The following is a 19,418-nucleotide window of genomic DNA, read 5'->3' on the forward strand; positions in this document are numbered from 1 at the left end:
ATAAAAAATCGTAAAACTGTATTGCAGGAGAGCGGCCTTATGCGGCACCTGTCATGGCGCCGGGCTGGCAGCCTGGTGGACAAGTGCAGGAGTTGGACAGAATGCGCCGTTGCTGGGCCATCAGTTCCAGCCAATCAAGGCCTGCAGGCCGCTGCGCTGCCATCTTGGTCAAATACGAGGGACTGTAAGTTTGTGCGGCCATGATCAGACTCTGTTCTCAGCAAGGAAGGCAACCAATGGACTAAATATTCTCGTGACTCAGATTTTCATCGGCAGGCTTTATGCTCGAAGACCGTATACGTATACATGTAGGCGTTCGTGCGTGCACATATATATATATAGAAACAAATACATTTCCAAGTTTTTATATAAAAAAATCTCCCTAAACAAATAACGCGATCTCTTGCTTAAGTCCCCATAATTGGTATTGCACTAAAAAGGAAAAAAGGCTTTCATTATCGGGGGCCCAAATAAAGCAGTGTTATTAAAATTGGCTTGTGAACGGAATGGGCACGGCACGATCGGGTAAATCCGTCGAGAATTGACCAAAAATGATAAAAAATCATTTTAAATAAATAACCAAAAACGATATAAAAATATTTAAAATAATTTGAAAACAAGTTCATATATATTAGACATTGGATTGGTAGTTGGTAAAAGCACGTTCGACCCCTTAAAAAGGGCTTAGGCTTGGCATCGTAAGTGTTGGGCTAGGCCAGTTAGTCTAAAACAAGGCTTGGATCTCTTTGAGGCCACACTGCTAGGGAGGCCTGACCAAACCTAGCACAAATACTATCTCTTCCTTTTACACAACACCTATGACACATTCATGAAACCCTTTAAAAAGTGTTTCATAAACCTGCTTCAATTTTATGCTTCTCCTCTATGCTTTTAGTGATGTAACCATAAAGTGTGGAAATTATTACTTTATCAAACATTTAACAGTGCACTGCCAAGACGTTATTGGCTTCAATAAAATTGATCACTACTTAATGAAGTGCTGGGCCAAACATTAATCTTGAACTATGCCTATAATAATAATAACAATAATAGCAAAAGCAGCAACAACAACAACATAAATTGGCAATATTGAACTTTGGTGCTATTTTCAAAATTATAAATTACAAGGGCCAACTTATGTCCTAGTCTCAAACTCTCGATATTTTGGACACTCAAGGTATAGAGAGAATTTTTTTTGGGCCATCTTTCTCCCTATTCCCACTTTTTAAAGCCATCCTCAAAGTTGCGATGCGCCGTTCCTTACGTGCTAGTGTCACCTTCCCGTCTAATATTTGAACCAGTCTTTTAGGGATGCAAACAGGTAAATTGGATATTTTAATGTCCTACTTCTCTCTCTCTCTCTCTCTCTCTCTCTCTTTTTATATATATATATATATATATATATATATATATATATAGAGAGAGAGAGAGAGAGAGAGAAGAAAGACATTAACGTAACTCCAATAAAAAGTTGAACCTGAAATAAAGATTACATCTAGAAGTCCGCTCTAAATATTTTTGTAAGAAGTTGAAGATATTACCATTTCTCGTAAGTTACGTTACGAGAAAGAGAGAGAGAGAGAGAGTGCGTGTGTTGGATCCATCCGCTTGCTATCTGTCGACGGCACGAGAAAAGGCAAGTCAGATGCAGGACGCTGTCGACCTCCCCGGTGTGTTTCTATTAATGTTGTTCGTCCGTTTTCCTTCTCTGACGAATGTGTGTGGATCTTCTGTTAGTGTCAATGACTAAGAAGCTGTTCATGTGAAAGTGCAGAAAATGGGCGACAGAGAAGAGGCCCATGCTCCATCTTTAATGATTTGAATTTTGAAATGGACATTGATGAGGCCATGTGGGTGCACGACTCAGAACTTGAAGTTTAGACTCTTTTAAGTTTTCAGAACGTGCAGAGGCTTTGCCAGATTCTGTTGTCCTCACTTACTTACCGAACTTGCTTGTCCTTCTAACTGGTCATATGATGATTTGAGTTGTTTAGAATGTAGATTGCATAACTGGTCGTCATCTATTAATTAGATGATATCCAAATAGGACTCTCAAAGTTGAGTAACTTTAAGAGGTCAAATTAATGGATGGCGCTCTGACCTCTGCTCTACTTTGGCTTAAGAGCCTTCCAACGAAGAGAGGTCCCCTCTTCTCCTGCTTTAGTGGCTAAGCCTTCAATAGCTGCCAACGACTCATTTTATGCTTGCAACGATCCTCTCAATCAAATTGGAATGCAACAAAGGATTTACCTTCTTATTTAAACAAAAAAAAAAAAGAAACAAGATGTGTTTTTGTAATTAACAGTATGGGAAGTATTGTTCTATTTGATGTTAACGATCGTGAGCACAGAAATGTCGAATCAGTTGTTCTTTCACTCAAGAGAAAGTATTTCAATTTTTTAATGAATGCGTGAAGAAGTGACCACATTAAAAAAGGTTCCAGTTAGCATCACTTTGTACATTCTTTAGGTAGAATGCAGAATCTTACTTGTTTCATAGCTTTTTCTAAATGAGTTGATTGAATTGAATTATAAATAGAAGAACTCTCTTCTTATTGTGTTTGCTTGCTGAACTAAACCCATACACGTTTAGAGGTGTGTGTTTGTGGAGAAAGAGTAGAACACATATTGTTGGAAGTTTTTTCACTCAAGAAAAAGTATTCCTATTTTTTATGAATGAGTGAAGAAGTGACAACATCAAAAAGGATTCCAGTTAGCATCACTTTGTACCATTATTTAGTTAGAATGCACACTCTTACTTGTTTCATTGCTTTTTCTAAAAGAGTCGGTTGAACTGAATATATAAATAGAAGAAGTCTTTCCTTATTATGTTTGCTTATCGAACTAAACTATACACATGTAGATGTGTGTGCTTGGGGAGAAAGTGTAGCACATTTTGTTGGAAAATGAAATGGAAAGAAGTGTTGTGCACTCAGAAAATATATAAAAATGGATTAATTCGCTCTCTTTGAGTCTATCTTTTCCACTATAATCCTAGATTATTTCACTCTCTTTGAGTCTATCTTTTCCACTATAATCCTAAATTCCGCCCTCACGCTTATAACCCACCTCAAAACACCCCTAAGAATTCCTTTTCCTATATAATTTGGTACAGTTGATGCGATGATATTGTTGCTTAAGATATAATATGGTAAAAAAATATATATTATAATCAGGGAAGCCATGATCTCATTCGCCAGTTAGCTGTTACAACACAGCGAGCTTCCCACAACTAGCGAAAAAATTAAGTTGCTCCTACAACAAAGCGTTGCTCGCCAGAAGCCGAATGAATTGGCCAAGGTGTCATGCATAGCATGTAGAGGAAACATGGAGGCCCAAACTCTTAAAGATTTTGGCTTTGGTCAACCATAAAACTTGAAGAGATCGTGGCAGCCACGCCTGTATGTGAGCTAATTGGCTTGCAAATACTTTGGATGTGGACGAACTGAACAAATTTCGAGCTGGGACACAAAGCGGCGACAAAAATCAAAATCAGCCAAACCCTCGTCCTATCTCCGGCACATTGCCCTTTCGACGATTCAGGAAAATAGTGCATTGGGCCGTAACAGTGACCACAGGTTTCTTAATATAGACCGAAGTTGGAGTAGACAGCCTTACTGCCCAGTGCACTACACACCTGGGGGGCGGGGTTATATCATTCAATAGTCTGTATAGCAGAGAGATCACGTAGAAGGATGAGGAGCAAAGAACCCAAGCGTTTTGGACATTTTCTTCCCTTTCATTACAAGCAAAAAGAGTCTGTGCGAATCTCTTCAGGGTGAGCTAAATGGGATGTGAATTGAATCAGAACGACAAGTATTTACGCAATTGGAGTCTGACTCAGAGCTGGACCTGCATGTTTAAAATAGAATCTGGCCACAACACAGAGGCTGGCATTTACATGTAATCAGGTTGGATTTATATAGAACTTCAGACTCGCCTCAGATTCAACTACAAAATTGCTCACTAAATTTTAACCTGATTAGTATTCAGATATTCATACAATAAATATTGATCTCAAGTCCTTGTGTGAACTGCCATCCAACCATTCCATCGAACAATTGATGGTAGTGAATGGTGCTTGCACGATAGAAGTGCCTTCTTACCGGGCAGAATCAACATGTTGCATGGGACTTGAATTCAGGAAACACGCCATAAAGGGAGGAAAAAAAGGAATTATGGACTTTTGGACGCCAGAACAGAACGTTCACCGAGGGTGTATCGGTAGCTACCTCACAAAATTATAAATGACGTAAGATCACAGGAAAACTGTATGTAAAAATCTGTATGGATATTATACGACGAGAAATTTCTCAGGTATAATATGACAAAGTTGTATTCGGAGTTATAATATGACAAAGTTGTATATCTTAAAAATATCTCGAAAAAACCTCCGCAAATTTTTAAAAAATTTAAAATATTTAATAAATCCTAAAAATTAAAAAAACATAAAAAATACAAAAAAAAACGAAAAATGTAATATAATATGTGTATTTTCACATTTTTTTATTTTGTCATTTTTTTAAAAAAGATGTGTTTTTTCGTGTTCTATATGGCTGACTTTTTTTGCTACTTGTACTTTTCGAAGTAAGACGTGTTTTCTATGACAATGTTCATTACAAGTATTCGGAGGGAGACAGCAACTGAACTCACTCTTCCAAGACTGGCGAGGTGGAGTGTTCTTGGTGCAGAATCTGCAGATCCATTTACGCCATCTCTCCTCTACTCTTCTCTCCCTTATAAGTTGACAAACTTTAGAACTCTTCCACTGCTCAGCATGAATCCCTTGGACAATGAGTTGGTCTGGAAGAGTAGTGATGGATGGCATAGACAGCTGCACTCTATTAAGGAAGATTAAAATCTGACCATGGAGAGCCATAGGTGCCTCCATTACCATAGTGTCTTTAATTGAGAGGTTAAAAGATCTGTGCAGCTGAGTACCATTGACATGATTCCTTAGGCAGATTGGACCCCACTTATCAGCCCAAAAGTTAATGGATCCTTCTCCTACCCTCCACTGCGTGTGACTTTGAATTGCCTTCCAGCCATCAGAAATTCTTTTCACGAACCACGAAGAATGTTTAATGAACTTGGTGGACCAGAGAGAGTGAAAATGAAAATACTTGCGGTGGATAAAACATGTCCATTCCTTTTGATCTCTGCAGACCTGCAAGGCTAACCAAGCCAGAGACATTCTCCCCATGGCTTTGGGGTCAGTGAGGCCCATTCATCCTTCTAATAGGGGCTTCCACACGGTAGACCAAGCTATCAAGTGCTCACTTCTGCTCTGATTGAGATTGCCCCAAAGAAATCGAGCCATCAAGGAAGCAATCTTCCTCATAACAGCGCTTGGTAACGGAAAAACCGAGTTCCAGTATCTCGACGAGAACGTGCTTGATGAGGCAAAATATACAAGAATATGACAGAATCTTGGATTTCCATCCAGCTATGCTCTTGTGGGGTTTTGTCAAAAGATCCTCACAACCTTCAACAGTAAGATTACCATGAAATAACGGAAGTCCGAGATACAAAGAAGGGAGAGCTCCAACCTGCCATCCTAGAATCGCCCTGATCCCCCTAACTCGGGCCTCATCAAGGTGGAAAGGAATGATAGTAGACTTGTGCCGGTGAATTTTAGAACCCGCATGAAGGCAAAAGTCATTTCAGGAAAACGGCCACCCCTCCTGTATGCAAGAAATGCAAGCTTTACTGAAAATGAGCACTTCATCCGCGAAAGAAAGCATACCTGGGCACCCACCCCCCTCTGGGAACTAAGGGGTGAGGATCCACTTTTGCTGCATCTGTCAGCCATGAGCTGGGAAGCCATCTCCATGGCAACAATGAAGAGATAGGGCGAAAGCAGGTCTCCAAGGTTAGAGACTTTGGCCTTACCCTTCCCCACGACAGCACCTCTCTTGCATCTAACTTCCTTCCTCTTTCCAGAAATCTTGGCGTCCTGTGTACGAGAAGCCATCAAAGAGTCTGTTGCATCCCCTGTAGCCGAGCTCACCGATGCCCTTTCCCCTTCCTCTCCTTCCGCAGGCAAACACCCCTCGCTTAAAGCCCCAAATCTGTTTGAGAGTTTTTCCGAACTCTTACCAGGAAATCACGTCTCCCCAAAATCGTGAACTGGCCATGGATAATCTCAGCCCACATGGCTCTGAGTTTGTTGACGAGTTCAGGATAGTTAATTTTTGCTTTCCCTTTAGGCCCCAAACGATACCTGACCACAAAAACGTCCTTTTCATCTGCTCATAATCTTCCTCTCGGATGATTATCCTCATCCGGCCATCAGCCTCCTCAACCTTAAGCGGACCATCATCTTGGGGAGAACTCTGCTCCTTGCCAGAAAGAAAGCCGCCCATGACTGGCTACCCTCTATGGGAGACCACATTTGGGATCCGACTGCCGAGCGTTCCACCGCTCAACGAAGGGAAGGCCTCCCAAACATCGATGTCCATAAGCCCTTTGGAACCCGCATAGAACGTTTTCCACATATACAAGTGACCATTTCACGAAGGTTGATGCTCGATAGAGTTGAATAATGAAAAGACAAAAAGAGGAATAAGATTGAGAAAGAAAGAGTAGAAAACATTAGTATCTTTTGCTTAATGCACCAGAATACCAGGACGGTTTGTCCTCTAGGGTTCCCTTTCGCGCTAGTAGGTAGTTTCATGCACAAGCGCTTGAGAAAGAGAGAGAGAGAGAGAGAGAGAGAGAGAGATTCCTTTCGTCAAACCAAATTAAACTCTACAAAGTTCAGACACAGCCAAAATGTATAGATGAACAAGTTCATAGGAAAATAGGAAAAGAAAAGGAAAAAGAATGAGCAACTATGATATTCCACTACTCGGATGGAGTTGAACCGAGCTGCATCTTCTTACAGGACTCAGCCAGTAATAATCAAATTATACATCAAAAAGAATAAATTAACAAGAGGAACTCCGGCTCAGGAATGATGATACAACCACGTTCGGAAAGATACACCAACTTTACAGAGTGCGAGAATCCAAGCCTGTGGAAGCAGTTTTGGACTACCGCAGGACAAATTATCTCACACTACCACAGCATAAGAACCCTGCAACAATAGCAGTTTAGGCCCTTTAGCAGTCCCGCATGCCTGAAAACTTGTGAGGAATCCTCCAGGAGGGAAGAGAAAAAAAAAAGGTCTTCCTTTTTGTGGCCGCTGAGCTTTCAACCCACTTCTTGAATTTCAGACAACTCGAAAGTAGAGCCTGAGGGCACATGATTAACAATGTTGGTAAAAGTAAAGTAGCTAACAGCCCTCAAACTGTTGGCCAGCCTGTGTATGCTTGACTGTATGATCGCAGAGGAAGGTGAAAGGCGATCTGGAAGCCGGGGCAGGCAAGTTGGTAAACATTGGCTATTGTTGTGTGATAAAACAAACAAAGAGAGAGCCGATCTACAGAAGATGAACCTGAAAAGAATAGCAGAAAACAAAATCTCAGAAGTGCAAGAATATCTGCTGTTCGTAACTAGTACGCTGTTCGCCCAAAGAAGCTAGTAGCATTGGTCTGTGACCTCTTCACAAACATCAGAACTTGAGAGGATCAACCATCTCTTGTTTTACTTTTACCCACTCCTTGAAGGATTACCTTAACTCCTAAGGGTGGAGGATACAACAAGTTTTTATGACTTTTGTATGCTTATATGGATATAAACAACTTCCAGTTTTCTTGATGCTCAACCATGTGACATATCCTTGTTTAAATAGATTTCTCACTTCCAGAGTCATAATAAAAAAGAAAATTTTAAATCGAAAAGGCTACAATTGTCTTATTTGAAACTACCACATTTAGACTCCTGTTATTTCTCCATTTTAATAGAAACTAAAACTGTATCAGAAAACAAAACAAAAAAATCATTCAAATATAATTAACCACATGCCATGTTTGAGATCTAATGCATGGTATTGTTCACAAGCCACAACAAGAAAACGAGGAACATATTAACACGTACCTTAGGATCAGCTGTCTCAGAAATGGATCGCCTAAAACCCGCACCCAGACATGATCTAGGCAGTCAGATGTACACAATATTGTCTCCCATTGAGATAATAATGAGGAAAAGATGTTCTCTGCCCTGCTGTACATATCCTGAAGCATTTATGTGGCATATGTTAGGCTAAGTGACAAAGAGATTGTCATATGTATAAGCTTGGCAATTGGCAATGTCATGTAAGATGAAGTGAAAAAAGATTGCCAGAGTACAACATCCTGAATACTTCTGGAGCCATATTAACTTTTTTGTGTAAACTGTTGCACATGTAGGGATATTATTCTCCATTTTATTTGATTGTTATCAGACTCAGAAAAGGTCAAACTTGTACACATTCTTGTTTCTTCAACAAGATTTTTGTACATTGTTGGCCTCTGATCTAGTCGTACTTGTGTTTCCTTCAAATTTCAGACTGCCGAAAAGAAAGAAAAACAAAAATGACCTCCTGAACATACCACATCAATGCTAGCAGCACAGAGACCAACTAGCTGACAAAATGCTTGTAATGGAGAAGTCAGGAAAAAAGTGAACTGGCTTCCATCATGTGTCGAATCAATTGCTGATGACGCAAGGAATGTTGATTTCCCAGGAGAGAGGAGCAAAGCAGCAGCCTCACCTCTTTCTGCACCATGTATTGCCTGGAAAGAAAAAGGAAAAAGTCAAAAAAAGGTATACAAACCAGAATGAAAAATAGAAGCTAAAGTTACAAATGAACCAAAAAAATGGAAAGAAAAGCAAGCCTCTCCTTCCCCCACATCTGAAAAATTTAAAAAAAGCTTACCAGTGCTACATAGACACCTAAAGAGTAAAGACACTTCAGTAGATCATTAGAAATGGAAACAACAACATTTTTAATGGCACAATGGATCAGGCGTTATTAAGTTAGAGATAAGTGCAAACTAAAACTCCATGTAATTCTTTGAGTAATAATCAAGCAAATGTTGCTATCCCAAAGAAAGAACTGAGAAGATTTATCAATCTGATGAAAAAGAAGCTACCTCTAATTCTTACTAAAATACCACTTACAAATAGACCCCCATGATTAAATGGTATTTTGTCCAAGATTGAGTATTTCTATCTTGCTGTATTGAATTGTTCACCCTTTGGGATTCTCACTAAACTACCTAGGAGGGCACAAGTCTAAAACATGAGCCAGGACACTCTATGAGTCGTAGGTTCTTGCTTCCACTCAAATGAAGTTCAAGCATAATTCATGACACTAGTTGCCTAAAGTTCGATTTCAGGAAACCATTTAGGTTCCGTCATTCTCCATGACCACTATGATGAAGAACATGATTAAAGAAGAAATTTAATCCAATACAATTTTTACGAAGACAAAGGGGAGTCAACTTCCAGCAGCAAAGGACTAACTGAGCCTACCAGAAGGAAACTTTTTTAGTTTTTAAGTCCCTCAAAGAAATCCTACAGTGCACCATGACTTGCATAACCTAAAAAAGACTGATTAATATTAGATACTTTTACATTCAACCAACACGTGAAGGAAGTTTACAACAAAGAACATGGTTTTTCAATTGTATTGGCCCACAATCAGGTTGTCCACCAGAGATCATTTACCTACGTAAAAATCCCCAGTTTACATTGTCAGAGATAGCCTTACACCACAAAAGCAAAATAGGCAGTATCAAGGTGACACCCTACAGAAACCTTATATCAAGCAAAATATCAACCAGACCAGAGACAAGGTTGGACAAACCTGCCTTGAATGCATCGCTGTTGTCACTATCAATGATTAGGAAGAGGGGTCTCCTTGTAAAAGGAATTATATCACCAGGATACAAGTTGTTCAAACCTGAAAGAAATGTCACCTGTTTTAGGTCAAACGATGGATTTCCCCAATTTATATGCCTGAATTATAAGCACCAAGTACCTCTTCCACGAGGACCAAGCCACAGAAAGCCACCTAGATAGTCCTTGGTGTCTTCTATCCTTTTATTCATAGGATGAGAATGTGAATGGTTGTCTTTATGGCAGTTTGCTGTACTTGTTTGAGAAACGGGACCTGACTTTGAAAAGTAATCAACAGCTTGACGACCCACTTTTACATGTCTGAAAGAGTTCACACAAGGTGATGATGTGGGGCTTTGATTGACCTTCCCTGAAGAATGATAATCTCATCAGATTCTTGGAAGTTCTAAGCAGACCTGAAGAAACTGCAATAGATGATAAAGTCTAACCTGGTGCTGAAATATACAAAAGGAAAATGCCATCTGCGGGGAGTTCCTCGCATATTGTAGCAATCACCTGCTCAAGAATGAACTATGAAATAAGCATGCAATGTATGACAATTTTTTTCCCAGATCACCTTCCTTTAGATGAAACAATCACAAAGAGTTCCAGTATGTTGAAACTTGAAAATATTATGATACTGTCACTATTTTGAAGGTTAGCTGATAATATTGACGAAATATCACCCCAATCTTGGAAATATCATCAGACTAAAAAATATTGCAACATTGTCTCAAGATATTATTCCCTAGATAGCATGTGCTTTTTCTCTTTCTTTCTCTCTTGTTCAAACCTTTTTTTACCTGTTGAAATCTTTATAAGTAATAACTTTCTTGTTGCTCTTTACATTTCTCAAGTTTTAGAACTTTCAAGATCTTTCTGATAATTCCTCAAGAAAAAAAACATCTTTCAACAAACTATGAAGAAAAACCTTGTTGAGGAAGTGTTGAGACCAATATTGTCCACAGAGGATAGGGTTTGAGTTGTACACAAGACATGCCCCAATGAAATATGAAATGAAGGCAAACAAAATCCAAGAAAAGATTGTCACCTTAAGGAACAATAAAGGCTTCTACAATTCTCTTTGAAAAATGGGATCCCAATATCACACATTAAAAAGTGGTTATGCATTCTATGGCTAACTAAACAAGAACAAGGCAATAGCAAGGAAAGGCAAAAAGGAGAAAACATTAAATGATATGCCAAGTGCCAGAAGAGGAATCAGTTGCATCCGAGCTAGGACAACAAAAAGCGCAACAGGAAAATGAAAGAATTAGGAAACACTACCACTCTTTCATGCTCCACATTCACGTAACTGATAACTGATATCAGGAACAAAAATATGCTGTAACTTGATCTAGCGGTCACCAAGTTATTGCTTCTTGGTACAGTTGAGAGGCCTAAATGGATCTTACAACTTCTCATATTTGCCTTCTTATGCCTTATTCAGCCCATTTTTTCTATTTATTTGTTTATGTTCCCATTAATTTTACTGTATGATGTTCTATGCATGTAAAGAAATACATATGTTTGGAAAAATCAACAGCAGCAAAGGACTCAAGTTCCAAATGAAATTAACAGCACCTATGGCATTTATATTACAGAATGGTTTAGTGCCTCTTAAAGAAAAAGATGGTTGGTTTTGAACTTCTGCAATTCCAGTGAACCATTTCTACACTGCAAGAGTCTTAATTGCTTATATGATCGATGACTAAAATGGTATTTTTCTTAATTTGCACCCAAAGTAACAAAGACTTTGTTAAAAGAAAGTATACTCAGAGAAAAGTTTGATCTTTTAAAGCTTGAAGTATCCAACAACAGAACTCAGGTAGTAACTGCAAAAGATTTAGAATTAGTTCACACTACAAGTCACCTATTAGTAGCTAGCGAAGGAAAACATATAGCCTTGATTAGCAGTTTGGACAGATTTGATTCATTGAGAACCTAGCTTAATTTATTTTTGCTTAAAAACACTAGATTTGCAGGTGCAAAATAAGCAATTACACAAGCCGTAATTTTGTGCACTTCAGAACTACATCCAGATAGATCTACTATGAATGTATTTAAGAATTTAAAGCTTACCGCAATTAAATTCGTTACTGATGGACGATAAAGAACCGCTTTTCTGGGGCCTGCAGGCAAAGCTGAATCCAAGCCATCATCAACGAGGTTCACACGACTAGCTGCTGCAGTAAGATCACCAGAGACACCATTCTCACACAATTCTAGAGAATGTGTCTGGAAAAAGGATTCACTAGGCTTCCATTCCAGACACTGCAGCATTCTGAAAGTGTCCAGAGTAAGCTCTGTAAACTTCACCTGGAAGTGGAAATAATGATGCATGCTAAGTGCCAGACAACCTTCTACATGACAGCTTTTTTGGTTATAAAAGCTTGGAAAGATAAAAATAAATTGTCGACAGATAACATAGAACAACTTTTCCATTCACTCTTATGGTTACCTCATTAGGATGATAACTAGTTAACAATGCATCTTGTAGTTTCAGAGCCTTTCCCAACTGAAAATTAGACAAATGGCCGAAACTTAGATCAGGAGCTGCATGTTCATGATATCTCAAGGGCCTGGCATCCATACATGCTGCATCAGCTTTCAGAAACCTGACAATTTCTTGAACCACTCGCTTCCATTCCTTAAAATGTCTATCCTGGCCAATAAAATTCAAAAATTATTTTAACAATAGGAAAGGCTATATCAATAAATCGCAAAGTCAAGAAAGGGAAGCTAAGGCAAGGGGTAGTTTGATAAAAAATATTAAAAAGAAAAAGGTACCTTTATGTTCTGCAAAATGACTTAATCATGAAATAAGTGATAAAGACAAATTGAGAACTTCATATGATGGATTGATTTCAATATTCTGGATTTCCATTTTAGAAATAAGTGTCAGAAAGCAGTCTGGATATGTCACCTAGACTCAATTATGTGAAGTCCTCCTTCAGGGTCACTATGAAGAATACAAAGATCTTAATCATCATGGTCCCAAGTTGTTCTTTTTTTGTCTTTTTTCCAGCTCCTCCATAGAATCACAAGCATTAGGCAAGTCTACCTTAAGTAATATGTTGATGACATATCCTATTTACCAGTGGTTCAACTATAACCAAGTTCCCTTGGCAAATCACCTCAGCAAATGTAACCCTTGTGTTTCTGATCAGCTTGTTTTTCCTGCTCAACTTCTGTACATCTAGGAACCTCAAGTCATTGGTGGGTGAACAATTAATATGCAAAGTTTGTGATAGCAAGCAGCTTGCAGAGGGACAGTAGACGAAGTCAAGTCATATTAGAACCACTTTGAGAACTTCTGTGTTTCATTATAGCAGTGGCAGCAGCTGGCGGGCCTGCACTGCTTTGAGGATGATAATTGATCATCGACTCATTTAGGAGTTAGGCCTGTTAAACAATGTGGCCGCCCAGGCAACTTGGGCAACTTCAGCCAAATCTGAACAATTTCTTAGTGCAAGAGAATGGTCGAACCAAGCCAATTATGGTTTCAACTAACAGGACGTTTTCATACTAAGCTGGACAAAGTCACCATGCACAACGGCTGCAAGCATGTGCCTAAGTTGTTAGTTCAAGGTGCTAAAGTAAAATGATGCCGAGCATTCTTACACGTACGGGCAAGGAGAGTACACTCAAAGGGCCTTACATCTACATGGGTGGAATGGCAACGGCCTATGGACTCCCTAACTGTCCTATACAACTAAAATTACTTTAAAAAATGAAACAACCCTTTTCAACCTGCGGTCAATCATTGGTAGACAGGAAAACAAAACCATTCGTAATAGTCCGCTTGCGCATCATTTCAGTGAATATTACAAGTGGTGAAATGAATAAGATGAAATAAGAATTATGCTTTACATTATGAATTGTTCTCTTTCTTGCTAATAAAATAGCACTGAGGCGCCAAGTGCATCCCAACAAAAAACAGGCCGCGAAAGAACCATAAAAGACCGTGATATACTTCTAAGAAGCAAAACTCGTCGGACATCGAGATGCCTTCCTGATATACCAGAAAAAAAAAAGAACTCTACTTATACTTTATGGCTGTTATGGATGGTAGGCTTCGCAAATATCCAACATACTGGAAAGTGTCCCGTCCATATGTGCAGAACAAGTACCTCGCCCGATATAAGAAAAAATGTGAACCCGCAAAGCAAAAGGAGAACCACGATCAACCAAAAAAGGAAACATATATATATATATATGAGAATTTCAACTAAGGAATTAAAGAGCTAGCTCAAATTTAATACGTTACAGGAACTGACCTCAAACTTCTTCCTGCATTCTTCCACCCTCGCCTTCAAGAGATCAGAGAGGTGCTCAACCAACTCCACCCGATTCAGAAACAAACAAACGACCAGAAACCTTGCCAGAAATCGCAACTCCTTGAGCGCGAGGTCAAGGTTGCCGTAACACCCCTTGAAATACTCCCGCTTCAGGATCGCCTCGTAGAAGACGAACGACTCGAGCAGGAATCGCGTCTCGCTCGTACGGAGGTACTGTTGATAATAGAGCTGGCCGATCCGAGACGCTATCTCACCGATCTCCCACCGTTTCAGCCCGGCCTCAACAAGCGTCGCTCGGTTCTCCTGTTGGAACCGCCACAGCTTCGTGTAGACCTTGAAAACCTTGCGAAAGTACGCGTCGCACCGGTCCCGACCGTGAGCCGGCAAATCCCTAACCTTAGCAAACTTCCGGTCTGCCTTCTCCACGAGTGAACGGAAAAGCACGCTCTCGTTCCCCGTCATTTCCCTAATTCCACCTCCGCGACGAGCGGAGGAGGTAGCTCGGCCAAGTTCTCCACGCAGTATTCCTCCTCTTCAGCGTCGCCAGCGACAGTGCAGGAAGTAGAAGATCACTCCGGCTAGATTTCCGGCTGAAGTTCTCCTCTCCGCGGCCTGAAGCTGGATCTGCTCCTCCGGACAAAGGAAAAAAAAAAATCCTTACAGCCAGGTCGAACGGCCGAATTCCTTGTGTCACTCCAGATAATGACTTAGACCGAGGAAGCAGGCACGAAGCTTCACGCGACCTTCCCGGCAGGATTCTTTGCAATTTTTTCGTCTGGAATTGCCACCTGCTTTCCAGAAGAAGGCACGCACCATAAATAACTGCTTCTCCTACCGACCGGAATTCAGATGCGCACTCACGGAGAAGGTCGACGGAGGAGGATACCGGCAGCGGGAAAACTCCGAAAACAGCTATCCATTTCCACTCCCTCTGTTACAGGAAAAACAATATGCTGCGCACAATCTCGTTTTTGCAGAGGCGAGCAGAGAAGATTTGTAGTCCGGCGATTTTGTTCGAATTGACAATATTGTACCTCGATTTTCTTTTAAAGACGGTAAGTGGCTTTCTAAATTTAATAGCCTATCGTGCCCTCCCTTTGCCCCAGAAACGACTTCCAAGTCCCTATTCGAAATCGTTGACCTTGGGCCGGAGGAATCTACGCAGTAGGTTCACACAATGTCCTTTATACCGAACATGTCCCCACATTGTTTGTAGTCAAGAAATACGTTTTTTATTCTTTTTGCCAAAGTTCACTTTTTCGTTCAAATGTCAATTTTCATGGGCCTTTTTCGTTCAAATGTCAATTTTCATGGGCATTATGTTTTAATGTGTGATTGTACTTACACAGCTCGACTCGTTAAAGCTCAACTAATGAACTAGTTGATCTGAGTCAATTGCTTAATCTGAGTCAATTGCTTAACGAGTCAAGCTCGAGTTCATCATTCAAATTTAAGCTTAACACATAACTATCGAGTTGAGCTCGAGCCTAAATCGAGTTTGTCGAACTTTAATCAAGTCAATATATTCAAACGAGTTTACGAGTTTGTCGAGCTTTAATCGAGTTGAACTTGAGCTCAACAAGTAACGATGAATGTCAATTCTATTCAAACGAGTTTGTCGAATCGAGCTCAACTGCTTCCGTCAAACTATTCTGGAACTCGAGCGAGTCTAGCTCGAGGTTTCATTAGTCAAGCCGAGCTCGAGCTAATTGAAGTTGGGTTTGATTAAGCTTGTGTTCACCCCTATACATACACCAAGTCATCGATAGAGCTTTGAACTAAATTTTATACAAAAAAAAGAATCAAGAATCTAATGTTAGGGAGAACAAATGAAATAAAATAACAACCATATACCGACACTTGACTTGCCTATGTATCAAAAGCAAGTCTTTGGAACTCAAGGAGTTAGTCCAATTGCAAATGACTAGCAAGTGGTCAGGTGTCTGGTTTCTAAAGTAACTCTTCTATTATTAAAAAAAGAAAGAAACTTTTTTCTTCCCTTCCCTGCTTGGCTTTCTTCTGGAGTCACCTAATTTATGACGATGACGAGAGCTGAAAATGACGCAGATAAACACGAGCATGGTGGTCGATCGTGGACCACCTGCCATGGTTCCCATAAAGAGAGTTTCCGGCCTTTTAAAGTCTCGACAAGTGATTTAAAGAATTGCAGCCAACTTGGTGGCGACGGAAATCTTTCACGTCGATGGAAATCTTGCTCTCGTGCTTTTCTCTCTGAACTTAAGTTCAGTTCGCCTCGCCTTTCAAGAAGACGAAGTGTTCAAGGAAAGAACTTCACGAATCCTCAAACGCCATATTTGTGAAGATCACAGGTTGGTAAATGGTAAATCACTTGATGGGGAATCAAATCTGCGACTGCCCATACGATGAATAGCCATAAATCCGGGGAGCGTTTAGCTTTTTACCTTAACAGCCAAGTGTGAAGAATCACGACTCACGAGGCGTTTTCTTTTTCCTTTTCAGTGTCTGCGTAACCGTAATCTTCGATTACCTGCAAAAAGTGAAGAGCACGAGCGGTGAAGTTTTACCGCAGTAAATGCGGGAGTCGCCGAGACCAAAGAGGAACTCAGAGAGAGTTGTTAAGAACAATTCAACTTGGACATTAATGTGAGACTGTACCACCCGCTGCTACGCATCTGTGTGCAGTAAGTTGGTGGGAAGGATGAGAGAAGAGCAGGAGAGAACACGGTCAACTGACATCATAAGCGTCAGAGAGGAAAGAGTTGGGGGTAACACTGCGCAGAGGCAGGGGAAGGCGGAGGAGGGAAACTGGTATCATTGTAGCACGCATCCCCATAAGTCAGTCGAGTTGCAGGCTACGCAACGCAGGAGACGACGGAAAATACTTGCACTTTCATCTGTTTAAAATACATGAAAGCGTCTTCTCTCTCTTCTCTCCCAACTCAAGCTGTCAGCCTCTTTATCCTCTTGCTGTCAGCTGCCCCCATTCATTCTACGTATCCCTTTCTTTATTTTTACTTTAGCAGTTTGGGAATCTTGGTCATAATAAAATAAAATGACTCTAAATTTCTTCCTCTCTACTAATTTAGCTAATCAATATCTCTTTTCTTTTATTGCAATTCAGTTTCACATCTATCTTTTTACTTCTTTAGTATTTTCTACTTTGTTTGGCCTTCCCTTTTTGTTAGTCTTTCAAACTCACCTTTCATTTTTTTTTTTCTCTTTTATCCTTCTCTTCACCTGACTGTTTCTTGGAGTTCTTGGAGTCGTATTTAGAAATTATGACTCATTTCCTCTTGATGGCGCATTTAGGATAAGCACAACAACAGAATCTTTAGGGGTACCTTTTAATTGTCAGATTCTGTAGCTCGTCTTGTACAGGGGGTGTTTATTTTACTATTTGGATACGATGCCGTCCTCCGTTTGAGACTGGGTGATTGTGTCGCTCTGTCTATCCACTATCTCCCCACCCTTTTTATTTTGTTTTATTGTGCAGTTGTATTGTATATTTAATCTTATTATTTTTGTTTTATTTTTGTTTTTTCAGTTTGTTCTTGTAATTAAGTGACGTCATGTTTTCAAATTTTGTTATGTATTTCTATTTTATGGTCTCTCTTTCTCACTCTAGAAAGAGTATATTTTCCAAAGTCTTTGTTTCAAGAAACATATGTCACATTGGCGTGGGCAGACCAAAAAATTTTGGCTGCACTAGTCATATCATTTTAAATTTTGAAGGAACTCTCATATGTAAACGAAAAACCGCCATAGAGTTTTGATATAAAAATAAACACTTTTTGTGAGTGTGTGTGCTTGCCCACACTTGTCTCTCTGATGAGAGTTGAATGCCAAAATAGTTGACAAAATGGAAGGCGGAGGCAGAGTGTGTTAGACTCAAAAGTGGTTGACATAGAAGAGCGGACCCAAGCCGTTATGATAAAATAAAGGGCGATTTTATCCCCAAATCATTTTTAACAGTTTGACTTACTTAAAACCCGGATTTAAACAGGATTTTAACACTTCTTTCTTAGGCTTTTGTGGTTCTGAATTAAGATTTTTCACTATCTTATAACTATAGAAGTTGCTGTTATTTCAGTACAAGTTATTGGCTGGAGAATCTCTCATCCATGGCTGAAATTTTTTCATGCCCACGAAATAAACAAACTCTTACCTGCCTTCCAGCTCACTGCAAGTGGCTCCGTTTCTGTATCATATGTACTAATTTACATTACCAAATCCTTCTCATTTTTAAAATGTAGTCTTTCTCTCTCATGCGTCTCATTGGAGACGCTGACAGGTACGCTCCAGCCATGCAATCTACATTGAATTCCAATTTGTGACCAATTAATTGCATAATTCATCATCAAATCGAGTACTTCCACAAACAACCACCATTTTGGAAAGATACCATGCATATATATATATATATATATATATATATAAACATAATTTAATGATGACTGATAAAACACTCGGACTGAGATAATTAAATAGTTGATATATAAATAAGAGATTATTTATAGACTGTGTGGACAATTGCCCACACATGCTCGCATGTGGCTCAGGCCCTTAACAATCAACAATCGCATCATATAATGCAAGTCATGTCGAGCAAAATTAGTTAACTCAAATAGCAAATGAAAGGCCAAGGATGTGTCACCAAGATTCAAACGTCAATCTCGACCAAATGGAAAGTAACTCAGATCTAATCACAAACCAATCAATCCTGAAAGTCTTCAAAAAACAAACTGTCAACTCGAAGGATGAACTCTAATTTACATATTCTTTTGCGTCCAATTTTTTGACTCAAATTTCTATTCACATCTTTTGGAAGAAGAGTATGGTTGGGAAATTATTTGGTGTTTGCAATGCCTATACATAAAATCATACTTCGATCCTAATTTTTTAACCAACGGAAAAACTTTATAAGTTGTCAACCTTCAAGAAACAAATCCAAAAAACTGCCTATTTTTAAGGATCATACGTATACCATGACTATGGCATTAGAAGTTAATGTGGGTCTAAATTAATGCCCATATTGAACAATTATATCATTAACTTTCGACCTCCATTGGTGATTTTTAAAATATTTTTTTTTCAATTTTAAAAGAATTATTATTATGCATTAAGAGAGATGCTAATTAATGGTCTATAACGTTTTTTCTGACAAAATTAATGCAAACCTAATCTTGATAGTATATCATCTCATATTCCGATTCTTTCTTTCAGCCGTCCTCGTTTCCAAGTTTCCAATAATTAATTTCTATCTTTCTATTGTCCTCTTTTGCTATAGAATCAAATGTCCTTGGCTGTTATTGTGTAAATGAATGAGTGGAAGCGGGTCCCGACTGTTCCCGTCAAGGTGGTCTCCTGGTCC

At 39.5% G+C, this 19,418-nt stretch overlaps 1 protein-coding gene across 2 annotated transcripts; it reads right to left on the reverse strand.

Moving 5' to 3' along the window:
* Window positions 1–6,727: 6,727 nt before the first annotated feature.
* LOC116262458 (uncharacterized) lies at window positions 6,728–15,088 on the reverse strand. 2 transcript variants are annotated; one of them, XM_031641863.2, is made up of 9 exons: window positions 14,045–15,083; window positions 12,226–12,429; window positions 11,847–12,083; window positions 10,214–10,280; window positions 9,907–10,134; window positions 9,737–9,828; window positions 8,474–8,656; window positions 7,980–8,116; window positions 6,728–7,437 (listed from the first exon to the last, which is right to left on the reverse strand). In XM_031641863.2, the coding sequence occupies exons 1-9, from the start codon at window positions 14,525–14,527 to the stop codon at window positions 7,194–7,196; spliced, it is 1,875 nt and encodes a 624-aa protein (XP_031497723.1). In that variant the 5' UTR covers window positions 14,528–15,083; the 3' UTR covers window positions 6,728–7,193. The 2 variants fall into 2 exon arrangements, with proteins under 2 accessions (XP_031497723.1, XP_031497724.1); XM_031641864.2 differs by lacking the exons at window positions 6,728–7,437; window positions 7,980–8,116 and having other exon boundaries at window positions 8,490–8,656; window positions 9,733–9,828; window positions 14,045–15,088.
* Between the last annotated feature and the right edge of the window lie 4,330 nt (window positions 15,089–19,418).

Source organism: Nymphaea colorata, chromosome 10, assembly GCF_008831285.2.
Source record: "Nymphaea colorata isolate Beijing-Zhang1983 chromosome 10, ASM883128v2, whole genome shotgun sequence".
Taxonomy (NCBI): domain Eukaryota; kingdom Viridiplantae; phylum Streptophyta; class Magnoliopsida; order Nymphaeales; family Nymphaeaceae; genus Nymphaea; species Nymphaea colorata.